Genomic DNA, 14,639 nt, shown 5'->3' with positions numbered 1-14,639 from the left:
TATGTATTTGTGCTTTTCTCCCTCACACATATACACACATGCATCTGATATCCTTTTCATTTACATATTACACCCAACCCATGTCTTAATGAGAATAATGATGCCTGTAAGCAAATACATTTCTGACACTGCACCAATTCAGCAATGGACCTATGTTTATCTGTTCTCACTAGACTTCCCAGAGATAAAACTTTTTTCTAACTCAAAAGCATCTGTTTACTGTTTTTAACTGAAATTTCAAAATAAAATGTTGTGGAGTGCTAATTTATGCCACAATAGGGATGATGACATTACCTGAGTGGATGAGCATGTGCTGTTTCAGGTTCTGAATACGGGTGAATCGCACCCCGCATGTTGGACACTGAAAAGGTCTATCTGGACCATTTGGGCTTGGCCGTTCTGTGCTGCTGGTGGAAGGAGCAATGTAGAGTTGGTAGGGATACTGAACGTTTTCCAATCTACAAAACAGACCAAAGAAGGCAACCAGGCTCTGATTTTTAAGTTCAATAAACATTTCTGCACAACTTTAAATGAACAACAACAACAACAAAACACTTTAAGACTTTTTGAAGCAGTTTAAAAGTTAGATTACAAGTTTCATTTATAACAAAAGGAGAAACAATGTTATCGTCCAGAATGTCAAGTATCTTAAGTTAAGCAAGGTCGTATGACCAAGCACATATCAGAAACGATTTTACTTTAGGTAGCCTTAATCTCTCTACTACTTTCCTTCCTACTACTGCTTTAATTCAGGCCCTCATCAATAGACGGCTGAATTAATAACTCCTTCTCTTTAGCCCCACACCCCTTTAACCCATCCTCACTGTTTCACAGTGATCTCTCTGATTAAATCAGTCCCCTGATAAAAATCCTGCGATGGTTCACGGTCATCTTCAGAGTGAAGGCAGACGAGACTCCACATGATCTGGGTCTGTGTACTCTTCCAGCCTCATTTCTTGTCATACTCCCCAAACATACCCATACCAAGCAGTTCCTCCTTAACAGTTCTCTCTCAGTGCTGTGCTTTCATATATTTAACTTCCTTCACGTGCCTAGATGACACACCCAGCCGTTTTATGAAATGTACCCAAGAAGTTACCTCCTCCTCCCAAAAGCCTTCTTCGACTCATCAGTGGTTTAGGCAGGTACCCTCCTATGCAGAGCAACCGACCCCTCTGCAGATGACTCATGATTATCTGCTTACTTGTCTGTCTTTAACCTCTTCCCCCTCCCCCAAAGTTGGCTTGATCTCTTTGAGGGTAAAGGGTTATTATGTTTCATCTCAATATGCCCACCACTCAGCACAGTATCTAGTATAGAACAGACAACCTCATTAACGTTTGAAATTAAGGAATCTAGGCATATTTCCATTTGTTTACACCTTCATTAACATATTCAAATGACTCTGGTTCATAACCTGCTGTATCAGGTTTAGCTATTCAAGAACAATAAACCTTGTTTGAGTTCTTTGAATCCTTCAAGTTTGCAACAAATATACTTTTTAAGTCTGTCCTGGACTCTAAGAGGAGGAGTTAATTCAGTGAAGTCTATATTCAGTGGTCAGAGACAGACAATAAACACTCGAGAAAATGATCAGAACAGAGAATTAAAACAGAAGTGATCAGAGTGATCGGTGTTTTACTTTAGACTGGTGGTCAGGAAAATCTTCCTTGAGAACTGACACTTAGACAGTGATCTGAAGATTCAGGAAAGAGTGAGCAATGTGGAAATTAGGGGAGAAAGCATTTCAGGCAGAGTAAAGGCCCTAAAATGGCAGACAGGCCCCAAAGCCAGAACAAATATGGACTAGAAATACTCTAGGAACTGAAAGAAGGTCAGTGTGGCTGGATATGGTATGCAAGGAGGAGTATGGTCTGAAGGAAGTCCTATCAGGTAGGCCTGTAAAGGCATAGTGAGGAGTTTAGATTTTAAGTGTGAATCTACTGGGGAATTTTAAGAATCTGCTACTTAGAACAGCAACATAATCTGACTTAATTTAAAAAACAAAATCATTCTGGCTGCTACATGGAGAATGACTGGAGTAAGGGAGAATGAAATCAGGGGCCAGTTGAAGGTTACTGAAGTGAAGGCAAAAGATGGTGGTGACCTGGGCTGGGGTGGCAGTAGCAGAGCTGAAGGAGAAGTATATTTTGGATGCAGAGCTGACAGGACTTGCTTAAAGATTAAATATGGTGGTGGGAGGTGAGGGAAAGAAGGATCAAGTATAATTCCCAGAGACAATGCTTGGGAAACTGGGGGGATGATGGCACTGTTCACCGAGACAGGAGGACTGGAGGAGCAGGTCTGAGGGGAGGGAAAGGCTAGAGTCTGTCTTGGCCATATATTAAGTCTTGGCCCTGCTATGTCTATGTGAAAATTATCAAGCAGGAAGGGTCAATGTGAAGATAATGACTTGGGAACCATGAGTATATAGATAAGGGTTTGATCAACTTTTTTGGTAGCAGGTCAGATGTAATTATTTTTGGCTTTGCACACCACATGATCTGTTTCAACCATTCAACTCTGCCATCCACAGACAATATGTAAACAAATGAGCATGTCTGTGTTCCAATAAAACTTGATCTACAAATAAAGGTGGTGGCTGGAATTGGCCTGTGGTCCACAGCCTGCCAACCCCTAATATAGATACTATTTAAAGCAACTGGGCTGGGAAGTCTTGGAAATGCCAAAAAAAAACCCTTGTGCTATAAGTTGTCTAATTTATGTGGCTACCTGATGACTAAAAAATATACTAAAGGGAGGTCACAATAAACTTTTATATAATTCCCAGATAGAATGCTTGGGTTTAGAGTCACAAGCACAGCCCTTACAAGAAAACCATGTACTATGTTAGTACTAACCGATCATCATCATCGGCGTGAGCACTGGTGCTAGAAGTGCTCTGAAGTGTAGGTAACCCTTCAGTGACGCCTTCATCTACTGAACCTGTGAATAAAAAAGACAGCTGTCAATACTTTGGTGTAATAAATAAAGCCAAGATATAAATTGTAAGCTGTGTCTCCAAGCCTCTGAACAGATTATCTAATGTATATACCCTGAATTACCAGTCAGAAGTAGTAGTGTTCTATAACTTTTTAACTTTTGTTTAATTTTTACATTTTATTTTATTATTTGGCTGCATCGGGTCTTAGCTGCGGCACACAGGGTCTTCATTGTGACGTGTGGGATCTTTTGTTGCGGTGCACGGACTCAGTAGTTGTGGCACGTGGGCTTAGTTGCCCTGCAGCAAGTGGGATCTGGATTGAACACACATCCCCTGCATTGGAAGGCAGATTCTTAACCACTGGACCACCAGGTTAAGTCCCTACTTTTAATTAAACGTTTATGTGATTTCAAAAAAATCACATGTGAAACAACAGCCTTATATCACTACTTAAATTCTTTCAAGAGTATTTCTTTGATATAAATTTTAGAAAGTAGAGCAATTCAAATGTAAACTAAACAAACATTCACATAAAATTAAGTAATGTTGTAACAATCATTTAAGGAAGCACTAACAAGTTTTGTTTTTTAAAACTTATTTTATTGTGACATACAACTTACTTGTTGTACACACAACTTCCACATAGAATGAGAAAGACAGCTGTAAGGTGAACATCTGTGAAACCTCCTCACAACCCCCTAAAACCCTGGTAGCATCCTGAAAGTTCCCATTACCCTTCTCTGATCACAAACCCCTCCTTCCAGGAGGCAACCATCAGCATCCTCTTTCATGGTTATCATCTTTTTCCTTTTCTTCTTATCCTGCTTCTTTTTATTTATTTTTTATTTCCATTTGTTTTTGGCTGTGCTGTTCCACTTGCTGGATCTTCCCCAACCAGGGACCGAACCCGCGCCCTCGGCAGTGAAAGTGCAGAGTCCTAACCACTGGACCGCCAGGAAATCCCCTCCCCCTTCCTTTTAAAAAGTAATTTTACCTCAAATGCATATTTCCATAAACTAGGGGTTTTTTTTTTTTTTTTTTTTTTTCGTTACATGGGCCTCTCACTGTTGTGGCCTCTCCCGTCGCGGAGCACAGGCTCAGCAGCCATGGCTCACGGGCCCAGCCGCTCCGCGGCACGTGGGATCTTCCCAGACTGGGGCACGAACCCGTGTCCCCTGCATCGGCAGGCAGACTCTCAACCCCTGTGCCACCAGGGAAGCCCTAGGGGTTGTTTTATGCTACAACACAGCTGAACACCATCGAGGGTTGCTTTCACTCCAGTGGCAGAGTGGAGCAAGTGAGCTTGGGACAGAAGTCAAGTCTAAAATATTTACTATCACGCCCTCACCACGAAGAGTACACAAGAGTACATACCATTTAATGGTGTCTGGTTTAAACTTTACATAAAATGAGTCACACTGTATGTATTCTTATGTCTTGCTTCTTTCTTTCAATATTGTGGACTTATCCATGTTGTTACATGTAAATGAAGTTAGATATTTATTCATCATCTATCCAATTCACTTTTTTTTTTTTTTTTTTTTTTTTGTGGTACACGGGCCTCTCACTGTTGTGGCCCCTCCCGCTGCGGAGCACAGGCTCTGGACGCGCAGGCTCCACGGCATGTGGGATCCTGCCGGACCGGGGCATGAACCCGCGTCCCCTGCATCAGCAAGCAGACTCTCAACCACTGTGCCACCAGGGAAGCCCTATCCAATTCACTCTTGATGGACAGTTTCAGGCTACTATGAGCAACACTGCTGGGAATATTCTTTTTTGTTGTTGTTGTTCCTGACCAGGGATTGAGAACGCATGCCCCCTGCAGTGGAAGCGCAGAGCCCTAACCACTGGACCGCTGCTCTGCATATATTCAAGTAACAATGCACATACACATGCTTTTTTTTCTAGGGTATCTATATCAGGTATGGACTTGCTTGGTCATAGAATATGTATTTTTTTAACTTCAGGTATTTATTGAACCTCTCTTCTGTGACATGCCTGTTCAAGTCTTGCTATTGAGTTGTCCTTTTTATCATGAGTTCTTTTCATGTTTCGGATACAAAATCTTTGTAGGTAAAAGATGTTACAAATATTTTCCCCTCTTACATGGCTTGTCTTTTTACATTTTCTTTTGATGACCAAAAAATTTATATTTTAATTGAACTGATCAGTCTTTTCCTTTATGGTTATGGCTTTCAGAGCTTGTTTTTAAAAATCCTTCCCTATCTCAAATTACCTTATGAAAGATTTAGGTTTTGCCCTTGGCACTTGGGTCTTTTCTTTAACACACCTGGAGTTGATTTTGTGATGGAACACAGTTACTGGAAAGTCTGTCTTTTCTCCTCTGCTCTGCAGTGCTCTAAAAGCATGGGTCTGTTTCTGGGTTCTCTACTAGTTCCCTCTGCTTGTCTGTACTTGCATGAATGCCACACTTTAGTTATTGTAGCTTTATAATAAATCTTGATTTGAGGTGGATCAAATCCTCTCACCTTGTTCATTTGCTCCCTGAACATCTTGGCTATTCCTGGCCCTTCGCATTTTTTACATTTTAGAATCAACCTGTTGAATATAAACGATAATAATCATTCCATTTCCCCCTTTCTATTAGTTTGGAAATTACAGTCTTTTCCTATTCACTTTACTGGTTGCTTTGGAAATTAGACACATACTTAACCAAGTCTAAAAACTTTTCCTTCCTCATGGACAACAGAAGGATCTTACAACATTTTCATTTCCCATATACACCCATTCTTCAATTTACAAATTATTGCCTGACGTTTTACTTCTTTGTTTTGATAAAGCCCCTACTCTTTCATATAAGCAATGTTTGTCCACATCTGTTCACATGTTTACCTTTCTTTGCTCTTCATTCTCTTGTGTACATTAAACCTTCCATCTGTGTTCATTTCACTTCTACCTGTAGTCTATCCTTAAACATTTCTTTAATGATGATATATTGCTGAATTCTGTTTTTCTTTGAGAATGTCTTATCTCCATTCTTGAAAGATATTTTCACTGTGTGTAGACATCTGGATTGGTAGTTATTTCCTTCAGCATATTGAGGATATCATTTCACTGGTTTCTAACATTATTTAAAAGTCAGATATTCTTCTGAAGGTAATCTGTCATTAATTTTTTTTCCCAGAATTTTCTCTATAATGTGTCTAGGTTCATGTTTCTTTTCATCTTTTCCCAGTTTGGAATTTGCTGGCCTCTTATCTATGGACTGTTGTCTTTCGTAGATTCTGGAAAATTCTCAGCCATTCTCTCCTCTCCTTTTAGGACTTCCATCATACCTATGTTTGTACCATCCATAACCCTTACCCTCTTTTACACCTATAGGCTCTACCACTGTCTGTGTGATGGTTAATGTATGTGTCAATGTACTGGGCTAAGGGGTGACCAGAGGGCTGGTAAAATGTAATTTCTGGGTGTGTCTGTGAGGGTGTTTCCAGAGAAATTAGCATTTAAATTGGTAGACTTTGTAAGGAAGATCATCTTCACCAATTGCAGGTGGGTATCATCCAGTCTCGTGATGGCCTGAACAGAACAAAAAGGTGAAAGAAGGGCAAATTTGCTCTCTGCTTGAGCTGGGACATCCATCTTCTCCTGCTCTTGAACATCAGCACTTCTGGTTCTTGGGCCTTTGGACTTGGACTGGGATTTTGGACACTAAGAGGCCAGCAGTTCCCAGGCCTTCGGATTTGGGCTGGAACCACACAACCGACTTTCCTGGCCTCCACCTGGCAGACAGCAGATTATGGAATTTCTAACCCTCCAAAATCATGTGAGTGAATCCCTCTGAATAAGCCTCCTTCTGTATATCTATATATATGTCCTACTGGTTCTGTTTCTCTGGAGAACCCTAATAGTTTCTCTCTCTGTGCAGCACTCAGGTGATTTCTTCTAATTTATCTTCTGATTCACCAATTCTCTCTTCTGCTGAAATCCCATCTGCTGCCAGAATGTTTGATATCCATGTTTCGTGCGTGCTCTGGTTGTTTTGATAGTGATTACTGCCCTTGAAAATGATTTGCAGGGGACTGATTTGCTAAGGGGAGGATGAACATACCCTCTTCCAGAGAAGCTTTCTGTTCGCCTCTGCCAGGTTCCTAGAGGGCAGGCCCTGTCTAACCCAATTCACTGTTTGAGATTCACTGGCCTACCCATGCAAGGAGTAAGCAGGATGTAAATCTGCAGGAGGCTGGTCTGTGCCCACCACTTCTCAGGGGTGTGTTTTTCCCCCTTTTCCCTTTTCATCTCTTAGTTGGCCCACTGCCAAGGCAGCTGTTTCTAGAGTCCCCTGTGGAGTCTGGAGGAAGGGGAGCAGGTTGAGTCCTAGTGCTTAATGCGTGGGGCAACTTCTTTAAGACTTCACAGCTTTCATATGCTCTGGGTCGACCTCTGTTTCCCTCACTCTTCGACTTGATGAACCAAAGCCCTCTTGTGTTTTGGCAAATGTCTTACGTAAAAACTGGTTTTAGTGCTCTGATATGTACTTACCTCTCTGCGTCAGGCTCCCCCCTAAAATTAACCTGGCAGTTCCCTAACCATCTTTTCAAATACTTTAAAAGGTGACTTAAAATAAAAAGATCACGTTGTTTTCAGTGGGAGGGTAGATCCAACCAGCCTCGCCTGTTCTCATCAGGTACTGAACCTGGCCAATGTCTTTACGGCGTGCGAATAAGCTGTGCTGCCCCAAGTGAACAAACGAGCCCCTGCGGCTGTGCAGTCCTTACAGCCAGCACTCTTCTGGTTGCAGTATTTTAATGAAAGCTAAAAGGTACTAACTGTAACAGTTGTACAACACCATATACATGTGAACATTTAATAAATATCATCTGTTAACAGATACACAGGATGAAACTTCCTCCCAGTGAAAATTTTGAATCCGATACTTCAGTTTTCCCCCTTGGAACACTTGAATTTGCTGACTTTAGGAACCGATTACATTTTCTACTTAAGTAAAATTTTCCAAAAAACTAACCGAATCCCTTTTAAGGCATCCAAGCTTACTTTATTAAATAATTTGCACTAGAAAATGTGTGACAGTTGTATTTTGCCTTGACTTCTTAAATAAATAATACTAAATATAATTCTTTTCTTGTTTCTTGATGACTCACGGTAATCATCAAGAACACCAATTGTTATACTGTGTTCTAATACACTGATAGAGATTTTTTTTTTTTTTTTTTTGCGGTATGCGGGCCTCTCACTGTTGTGGCCTCTCCTGTTGCGGAGCACAGGCTCCGGACGCGCAGGCTCAGCGGCCATGGCTCACGGGCCCAGCCGCTCCGCGGCATGTGGGATCTTCCCGGACCAGGGCACGAACCCATGTCCCCTGCATCAGCAGGCAGACTTTCAACCACTGCACCACCAGGGAAGCCCTGATAGAGGTTTTTGAAAGGAGACAAGACCCTATGCGTTTACATTCATCCCTAACTGCACCTCTATTCCTCCTGTCCCCTCACCCCCATCTCGCCCTTACTGGTGTGTGTTTGGCATTCCTGTGCATGCCTTTTCTTTTCTTATTCCCTTACTATCAAGAAACATTTATGCTTTTCCCTATGCCTATTTATCCAACTTATTCCTGATCCTTCTCATTTGTTTTTAAACCAGATGTGGGTTGGAGGACCAGATAATGTTGCATTTTGCTTAAGAAAGAGCTGTTCACTTGACAATATCTTCCCACTGTCACTTTTTTCCTTAAAGAGGGAACTAAACACTAACATTTCAATCTGTCCTAGGATTAAAAACTGGAAAAATCCCGGTATTTGGATCTGGTCACCATGGACACACAAAAATCTACTTTATAGTATTCTGCAGTTCTTCAGAACGCAGGCAACATTAAAGCTTATAGGTAAAGGCTTGCAAAAAAGGCCTGGAGGTGTGATTAGGGCAGGCCAGGAAGATTGATCTAACTGAAATTTCACCATCAAGTAAACTGTAATACTTTTAGGAGGGAGTGGGGTCATGGTGAGGTGGAAATGAAACCCACTGTGCTTTGGATTGATTCTGGGGTTACCAGGAGTCTGCTTAAAAGGCTGGTCAAAAAGAACTAAAATGGAGTACGAGACATATCTAGCAGATGGTCCCTCTTAAATCTATTTCCATTCTAAAATATCTAAACCTTGGCCTCTAGATCCCTAATCTGATGGATAGAAAGCATGGAGAGTAAAACAAAGGGTACTCTCTTCTAGTCCATGGCACATTAAATGTGCCAAAAGCTAAAAATAAAAACAACACCGGGCTTCCCTGGTGGCGCAGTGGTTGAGAGTCCGCCTGCCGATGCAGGGGACACGGGTTCGTGCCCCGGTCCGGGAAGATCCCACATGCTGCGGAGTGGCTGGGCCCGTGAGCCATGGCCGCTGAGCCTCCACGTCCCAAGCCTGTGTTCCGCAACGGGAGAGGCCACAACAGTGAGAGGCCCGCGTACTTCAAAAAAAAAAAAACAACACCAAGCTAAATTAAGAGTTAAAACAGACTTTTAGAAATCTATCCATACTGTGGACATTATAACACATAGTGTTATATCACTTATGTAACCATCAGCACAAATAAATCTTGTAAACTTTTTCCTGAGACGGTGGTTTCTGCCCATGACAGCACAAGTAACCATATTAATTGGAATTTTAATTGAACTGATTTAATAGCAGGCTATACCAGCAATTTTACTTTGCTGAGGTGATAGTGATGTTTCTTAAATTATTAAAATGAAGTTTCCGGGCTTCCCTGGTGGCGCAGTGGTTGAGAGTCCAACTGCAGATGCAGGGGACACGGGTTTGTGCCCCGGTCTGGGAGGATCCCACATGCCGCGGAGCGGCTGGGTCCGTGAGCCATGGCTGCTGGGCCTGTGCATCCGGAGCCTGTGCTCCGCAGCAGGAGAGGCCACAACAGTGAGAGGCCTGCGTACCGCAAAAAAAAACAGAAAAAAAAAAATGAAGTTTCCTTTCTAAACTATAGGGATTCTGGGACTTCCCTGGTGGTCCAGTGGGTAAGACTCTGCACTCCCAATGCAGGGGCCCAGGTTCGATCCCTGGTCAGGGAACTGGATCCTGCATGCCGCAACTAAAAGAGCCCGAATGCCACAACTAAAAGAGCCCGAATGCTGCAACTAAAGATCCTGCGTGCTGCAACTAAGATCCAGCACAGCCAAATAAATAAATAAATAAATATTAAATAAATAAAAAAAACTATAGGGATTCTGCTCTCAGTGGTATGAGGACTAAGAATTCTGAATAGAACCCTCTCTCTTATACAACAGTAAAGTGGATTTATAGACACAATCAGCTTTGCATGTTAAGGGCTATTTTATCAAGAGAGAATCTACTCTCTTCCATCATTAAGGAGTGCTGTATGATAGCTTCTGTTCCATGAAACTGATTTCTGTTTTCGCTAACCGTTGTTTAAGTACTTAAGACACTTACAAAAACCCTTCTGGTGGTGAAAAATAATTACAGTGGTCCAGCCACTACTGAGCTTTTACCATGTTCCAGCCACAGTTCTATATGTTTTAAACACCTCATTTCATACTTGAGAAAGAGAAACTGGCCTGACACTGACACTTAGGAGTGGGCCTGGTATTCACAGCTAGGCCTAGTGTTTTCTGTTGGACATAAAACAATCTTGCAGAACACCAACATCAGACCCGATCACACTGGTCTCAAACACATAATTTTTTTTAAGCACAGACAAAAACAAGGTCACTGTGCAATCACAAAAGTACCACACCTCCCCTTTCTAGCTAATGGAAGTCCCTGCTGGCCTTAGGTTTACTTTGGTCTGCATTCCTAGATACTTGTTAAGATTCTCAGTCACAGAGTTATTTATGCTTTCCGACAACACCAGTCCCCGAGCAAATCCCACTTACTTGAATTGGATTGAACAAACAATCCTTTGTTCTTGCAGCTGTCCTGAAATCACGTAACACAAGCCCAAATCCTCTAATAAGTCCTTTCTAACACCCTCTTATTGAGAAGCCTGAAAGACCCCATGGTGTGTGATCTCCCACACTTCAAATGGGTACTGAACTCAACTTGTTTAACCAGGTATGCTCCTGGTGGCCTCTGGCCACAGCGCATTGGCAGAAATGAAGGGCTCATCGAGATTTGGCTGAAGGTCTTTCTGCCTTGCACTGGGAACCTCGACAACAGAGTGCATATCTAAAAGTCCTTCTGAGGCGCAACCTGCCTCTGGCTGGTAGGTAAGTTCATGCCTAAGTGAGCTCAAATATTTCACTGAAGCCTTTCAGTGTTGGGCTTATTTTGCTTTCCTAGAAAAAGGTCTTTGGGGAATATTTTGTTTATCCAGTTGGACTTGTCATTGTTCCCTGACAAAACTGTTTTCTGGCCTTCTAACACCTGCTCCTATGATCTATCTATCTAGTGTTGACTCTTGTCTACAAGAGAAATACACTGTAATGAGAGGATGGACAGAGACCAGACTGGTCCATCTGAACTGGCCCTGGAGGCTGACTTCAGAAGATCTCCGACTGGCAAAAACATTTCAAAACTTTACAAGGTATGACATATATGAGCCTTGAAAATATAACAGAAAGTGACAGAAGTCAGTCAGAAAAGACTACACAGTGCATACTCCCATTTATATGAAATGTCCAGAACAGGCAAATCTATACAGTGTATATTAGTAGTTGCCTAGGGATAGGGGTAGGACTAGAAGAGAGGCATTGTTAAGGGGTACAGGGTTTCTTTTCGGGGGGATAATTACACAACTCTGTGAATATACTAAAAACCACTATAGTATACACTTTAAATGGGCGACTTTTATGATATGTAAGTTGTATTTCAATAAAGATGTTTAAAAAAACCTTATTAGGACTTGACTTCAATTTTCTCTTTGTGTGAACTGCTTTGCTTAGTTTCAAATGCCCAGAACCAGGAGGCTTCGTCTGGTCCCTGGCCTCTGCAACTGGAAATAAAAAGTTACACAAGCATTATTCTTATGGACCACTGCAGTTCTCATGAGTCATCTCAATCTGAAACTGCATCTCTTCCAGGCCAAACATCTGTTTCCTTCATGTTTTCTCCATAATCCTAACGCGTTACACTTATCTCTCAATTGACTCAATTTCACCAAGGACAATTTGGAATTGGAAGTAGCCATTTTGCAGGGAGCTTCCGACATGAACAAGATTGTCCATCTGAGATACATCAATATTGTACCAACACTGGGGCAGGGATTTCAAGAGCTACCCCCATGGGTACTTCCAGTGTATGGCCTTCCCAGCGATGACACAACCTTGATAAGACAAAGATAGGAACCAAGCATTGATGTACATCTTTAAACACCTCCAAATGAGCTATGAGTTTGTTTGACGATTGTTTATTTTTAGGGTAGATTGAGGCGTCCTCATGCTAAAGAGCTATGCTGTAACGGCAAAAGAAAAATTAATAGATTCTGTATTCCTGATTGGGGAACTCCCAACTATTCTCAAGTAACAGGACCACACATTACACTGATGCTGCTCTGAAAGAACTCTATAAGCTGATCTTTTACTCAGACTCTCCGCTGTCCCCATCATCCATAAACTTCAAGAGAGAAATAAAGAGAACACATGAGATCTTAAAACTATACTTATCAAGGCACTTTAAAACCCTCTTAACTTCCACAGTCTTAAGTACTGCCAAGAGCCTTGATAGCAATAAGACAAATCATCTCTACGACCCACAAGTCGACTCCTTATGAGTTAACAGTAGGCTGCCTTTTTCAAGTGGGAATTTTGGTTTAAATCTTAGGTTCTACACGATCACCAACTGATACTACTACAATGATACCCCAGGTTTATCACAAACAGAGAAGAGCTTATGAATGATTTAAAATCTGGAGTTTTGGTTTTCTGGATAAGATGCCACCAGAGAAAACTCTCCATTGATTATCAGTAGAAAGGAACTGATCAGATATTGTTAACAACGGATTCAGTGGTAACAGTTTGAGGTGGCATTCATTGGATTCATGTTTCCCAACTTAAAAGACACGTATCACATCCTTCCAACTCCTGTGCATCCATTCCTTCTAAGGAATTCTCCAGAAGACACTGACTTCAAAATGGACAGCTCCTACCCAAGACGACAAAATCAGATTAATTTTCTGATTCTTCAGTACTCTTTACTATTAATCTTGCCTATTAAAACCAATACGATCTTTCATCTTCATCCTATTGTTTCTGAACTCCTAAGATCTCCTTCTGCCACTTAAGGAAAAACAAAACTCTTGTACTTTCCCCCCCACCCCAGACCATAGTTACTAATCTGAATTTAACAGATTGCTGGATCTATTATCCTCTATCTGACCCTGCTGACAAAAACTTAATAACTGTTCTTTTAAGCACTACAGAAGGTAGATTCCCTTTTATAGGGAATATTATATCATATCCCAGGCTTCGGCCATAGAAAAATGGACCCTGACCTCAAATTAACATGTTTCTGCTGAAGTCATTACAATCCTAACAGCAAGACCTATTCAGTCAGAAAGACACTAATCCTGGGACCATCCTGATTATGATAGCCAGTTCGTTCTCTTCAGAGATACTTGAGCCTGGCTTGCAGGAACTATTTAACTCCACTTAAGGAATCTGTCCATTTTAAGGGACCAAAACTGGCTCACTCTTGCTGTAATGAATGATACTTACATTCCAATACGCCCACTACTAGGATACTACTTCTATGTTGGACATAGGGTTTACACATGCCCGCTGCACACTAACTCATTCTGTATATTTAAGTAACTGTTTGGGATTTTCAGGTATTAAAACCACCACCCCAACTTGTTCAACTACAGGTGTGTTCCTGGTGGTCTTGCTGGAGAGCACTGAAATACTTAATAGATAGGTAATACTACCATTACTTTATGGTTATGGAAACCTGGTGAGGTTCAGTGACTTGTTCAAAGTCACACATCTAGTAAGTGGCAGAAACTGGTAGCAGACTCCAAACCTGCCTGACTCCAAGTCCTGAATTTTTAATCATTATGCTATACTGCATATATGCTCAGTGTCGCAAATTCTTCCATCATTCTAACTGCTCACCTCGACAAGTTTTTTCACTATTCATACACAAACCGTCAAATTTCTCAACATCTTAACTGACCCTCATAACAGTCACTTCTCTTTTAACGGCAGATTTTAGAGTCTAGAAAAAAAACCCTGAATTTCTTTGTTAGCATAGTAAACTGTGGATTATCTAAAACTATTTTATCTTTGGTGTATACAGATAATCGAATACTTCAAGACAAATAATGAAGCCCTATCATGAAGTCCTTCTCACTTAAACAAATTTTCCTTAAACCATATCAGATATAGATGGCCAGCTTTTTGAGAAACAAGACCCAATCTAAACTTAGCAATTATTTCTCTCTTAAATTTTCTATACTTATTGTATTTACTGGGAGTGTCAGATTTTATAACTTTTTGCTGGGCAACTGGCAATAAAAAGAACAGGTAAAATCTTATTTGAATGAATTTCATGAGTAATTAAATTATTATTTTAGAATTTCATAAGGAGTATTTTTTGTTTGTTTGTTTTCTTTATAATGAGTATATTCAGTATTATACTCTCAGTCTCTAGAATGACAAACTACCTGCTATATATCATCTTTAATAAGTTAGTAAAATTAAGTACTCTTATGAAGTATTCTTATGGAATATGGAAAAAAAGTACCACACACATCTTCCTCTTCT

The 14,639-nt window shown here is 41.0% G+C and overlaps 1 protein-coding gene and 1 non-coding gene across 4 annotated transcripts in view; one reads left to right on the top strand and one right to left on the bottom strand.

Annotated features, from left to right (window-relative positions):
* Positions 1–14,639, bottom strand: part of ZBTB44 (zinc finger and BTB domain containing 44) — a 72,321-nt gene that overhangs the window by 10,516 nt on the left and 47,166 nt on the right. For all 3 annotated transcript variants that reach the window (XM_032640162.1, XM_032640161.1, XM_032640160.1), the window contains 2 exons: positions 2,862–2,946; positions 295–458 (listed from right to left, as the gene is read on the bottom strand). In XM_032640162.1, the coding sequence (XP_032496053.1) occupies positions 295–458; positions 2,862–2,946 (249 nt within the window). The remainder of the gene's footprint in view (positions 1–294; positions 459–2,861; positions 2,947–14,639) is intronic.
* Positions 9,921–9,992, top strand: TRNAG-CCC. The gene has a single exon. It is a non-coding gene; the product is annotated as a tRNA-Gly (tRNA).

The sequence above is a fragment of the Phocoena sinus genome, chromosome 8, assembly GCF_008692025.1.
Source record: "Phocoena sinus isolate mPhoSin1 chromosome 8, mPhoSin1.pri, whole genome shotgun sequence".
Taxonomy (NCBI): Eukaryota; Metazoa; Chordata; class Mammalia; order Artiodactyla; family Phocoenidae; genus Phocoena; species Phocoena sinus.
The sequence above is the reverse complement of the archived record's forward strand: the minus strand, read 5'-3'. Positions and strand labels throughout refer to the sequence as shown.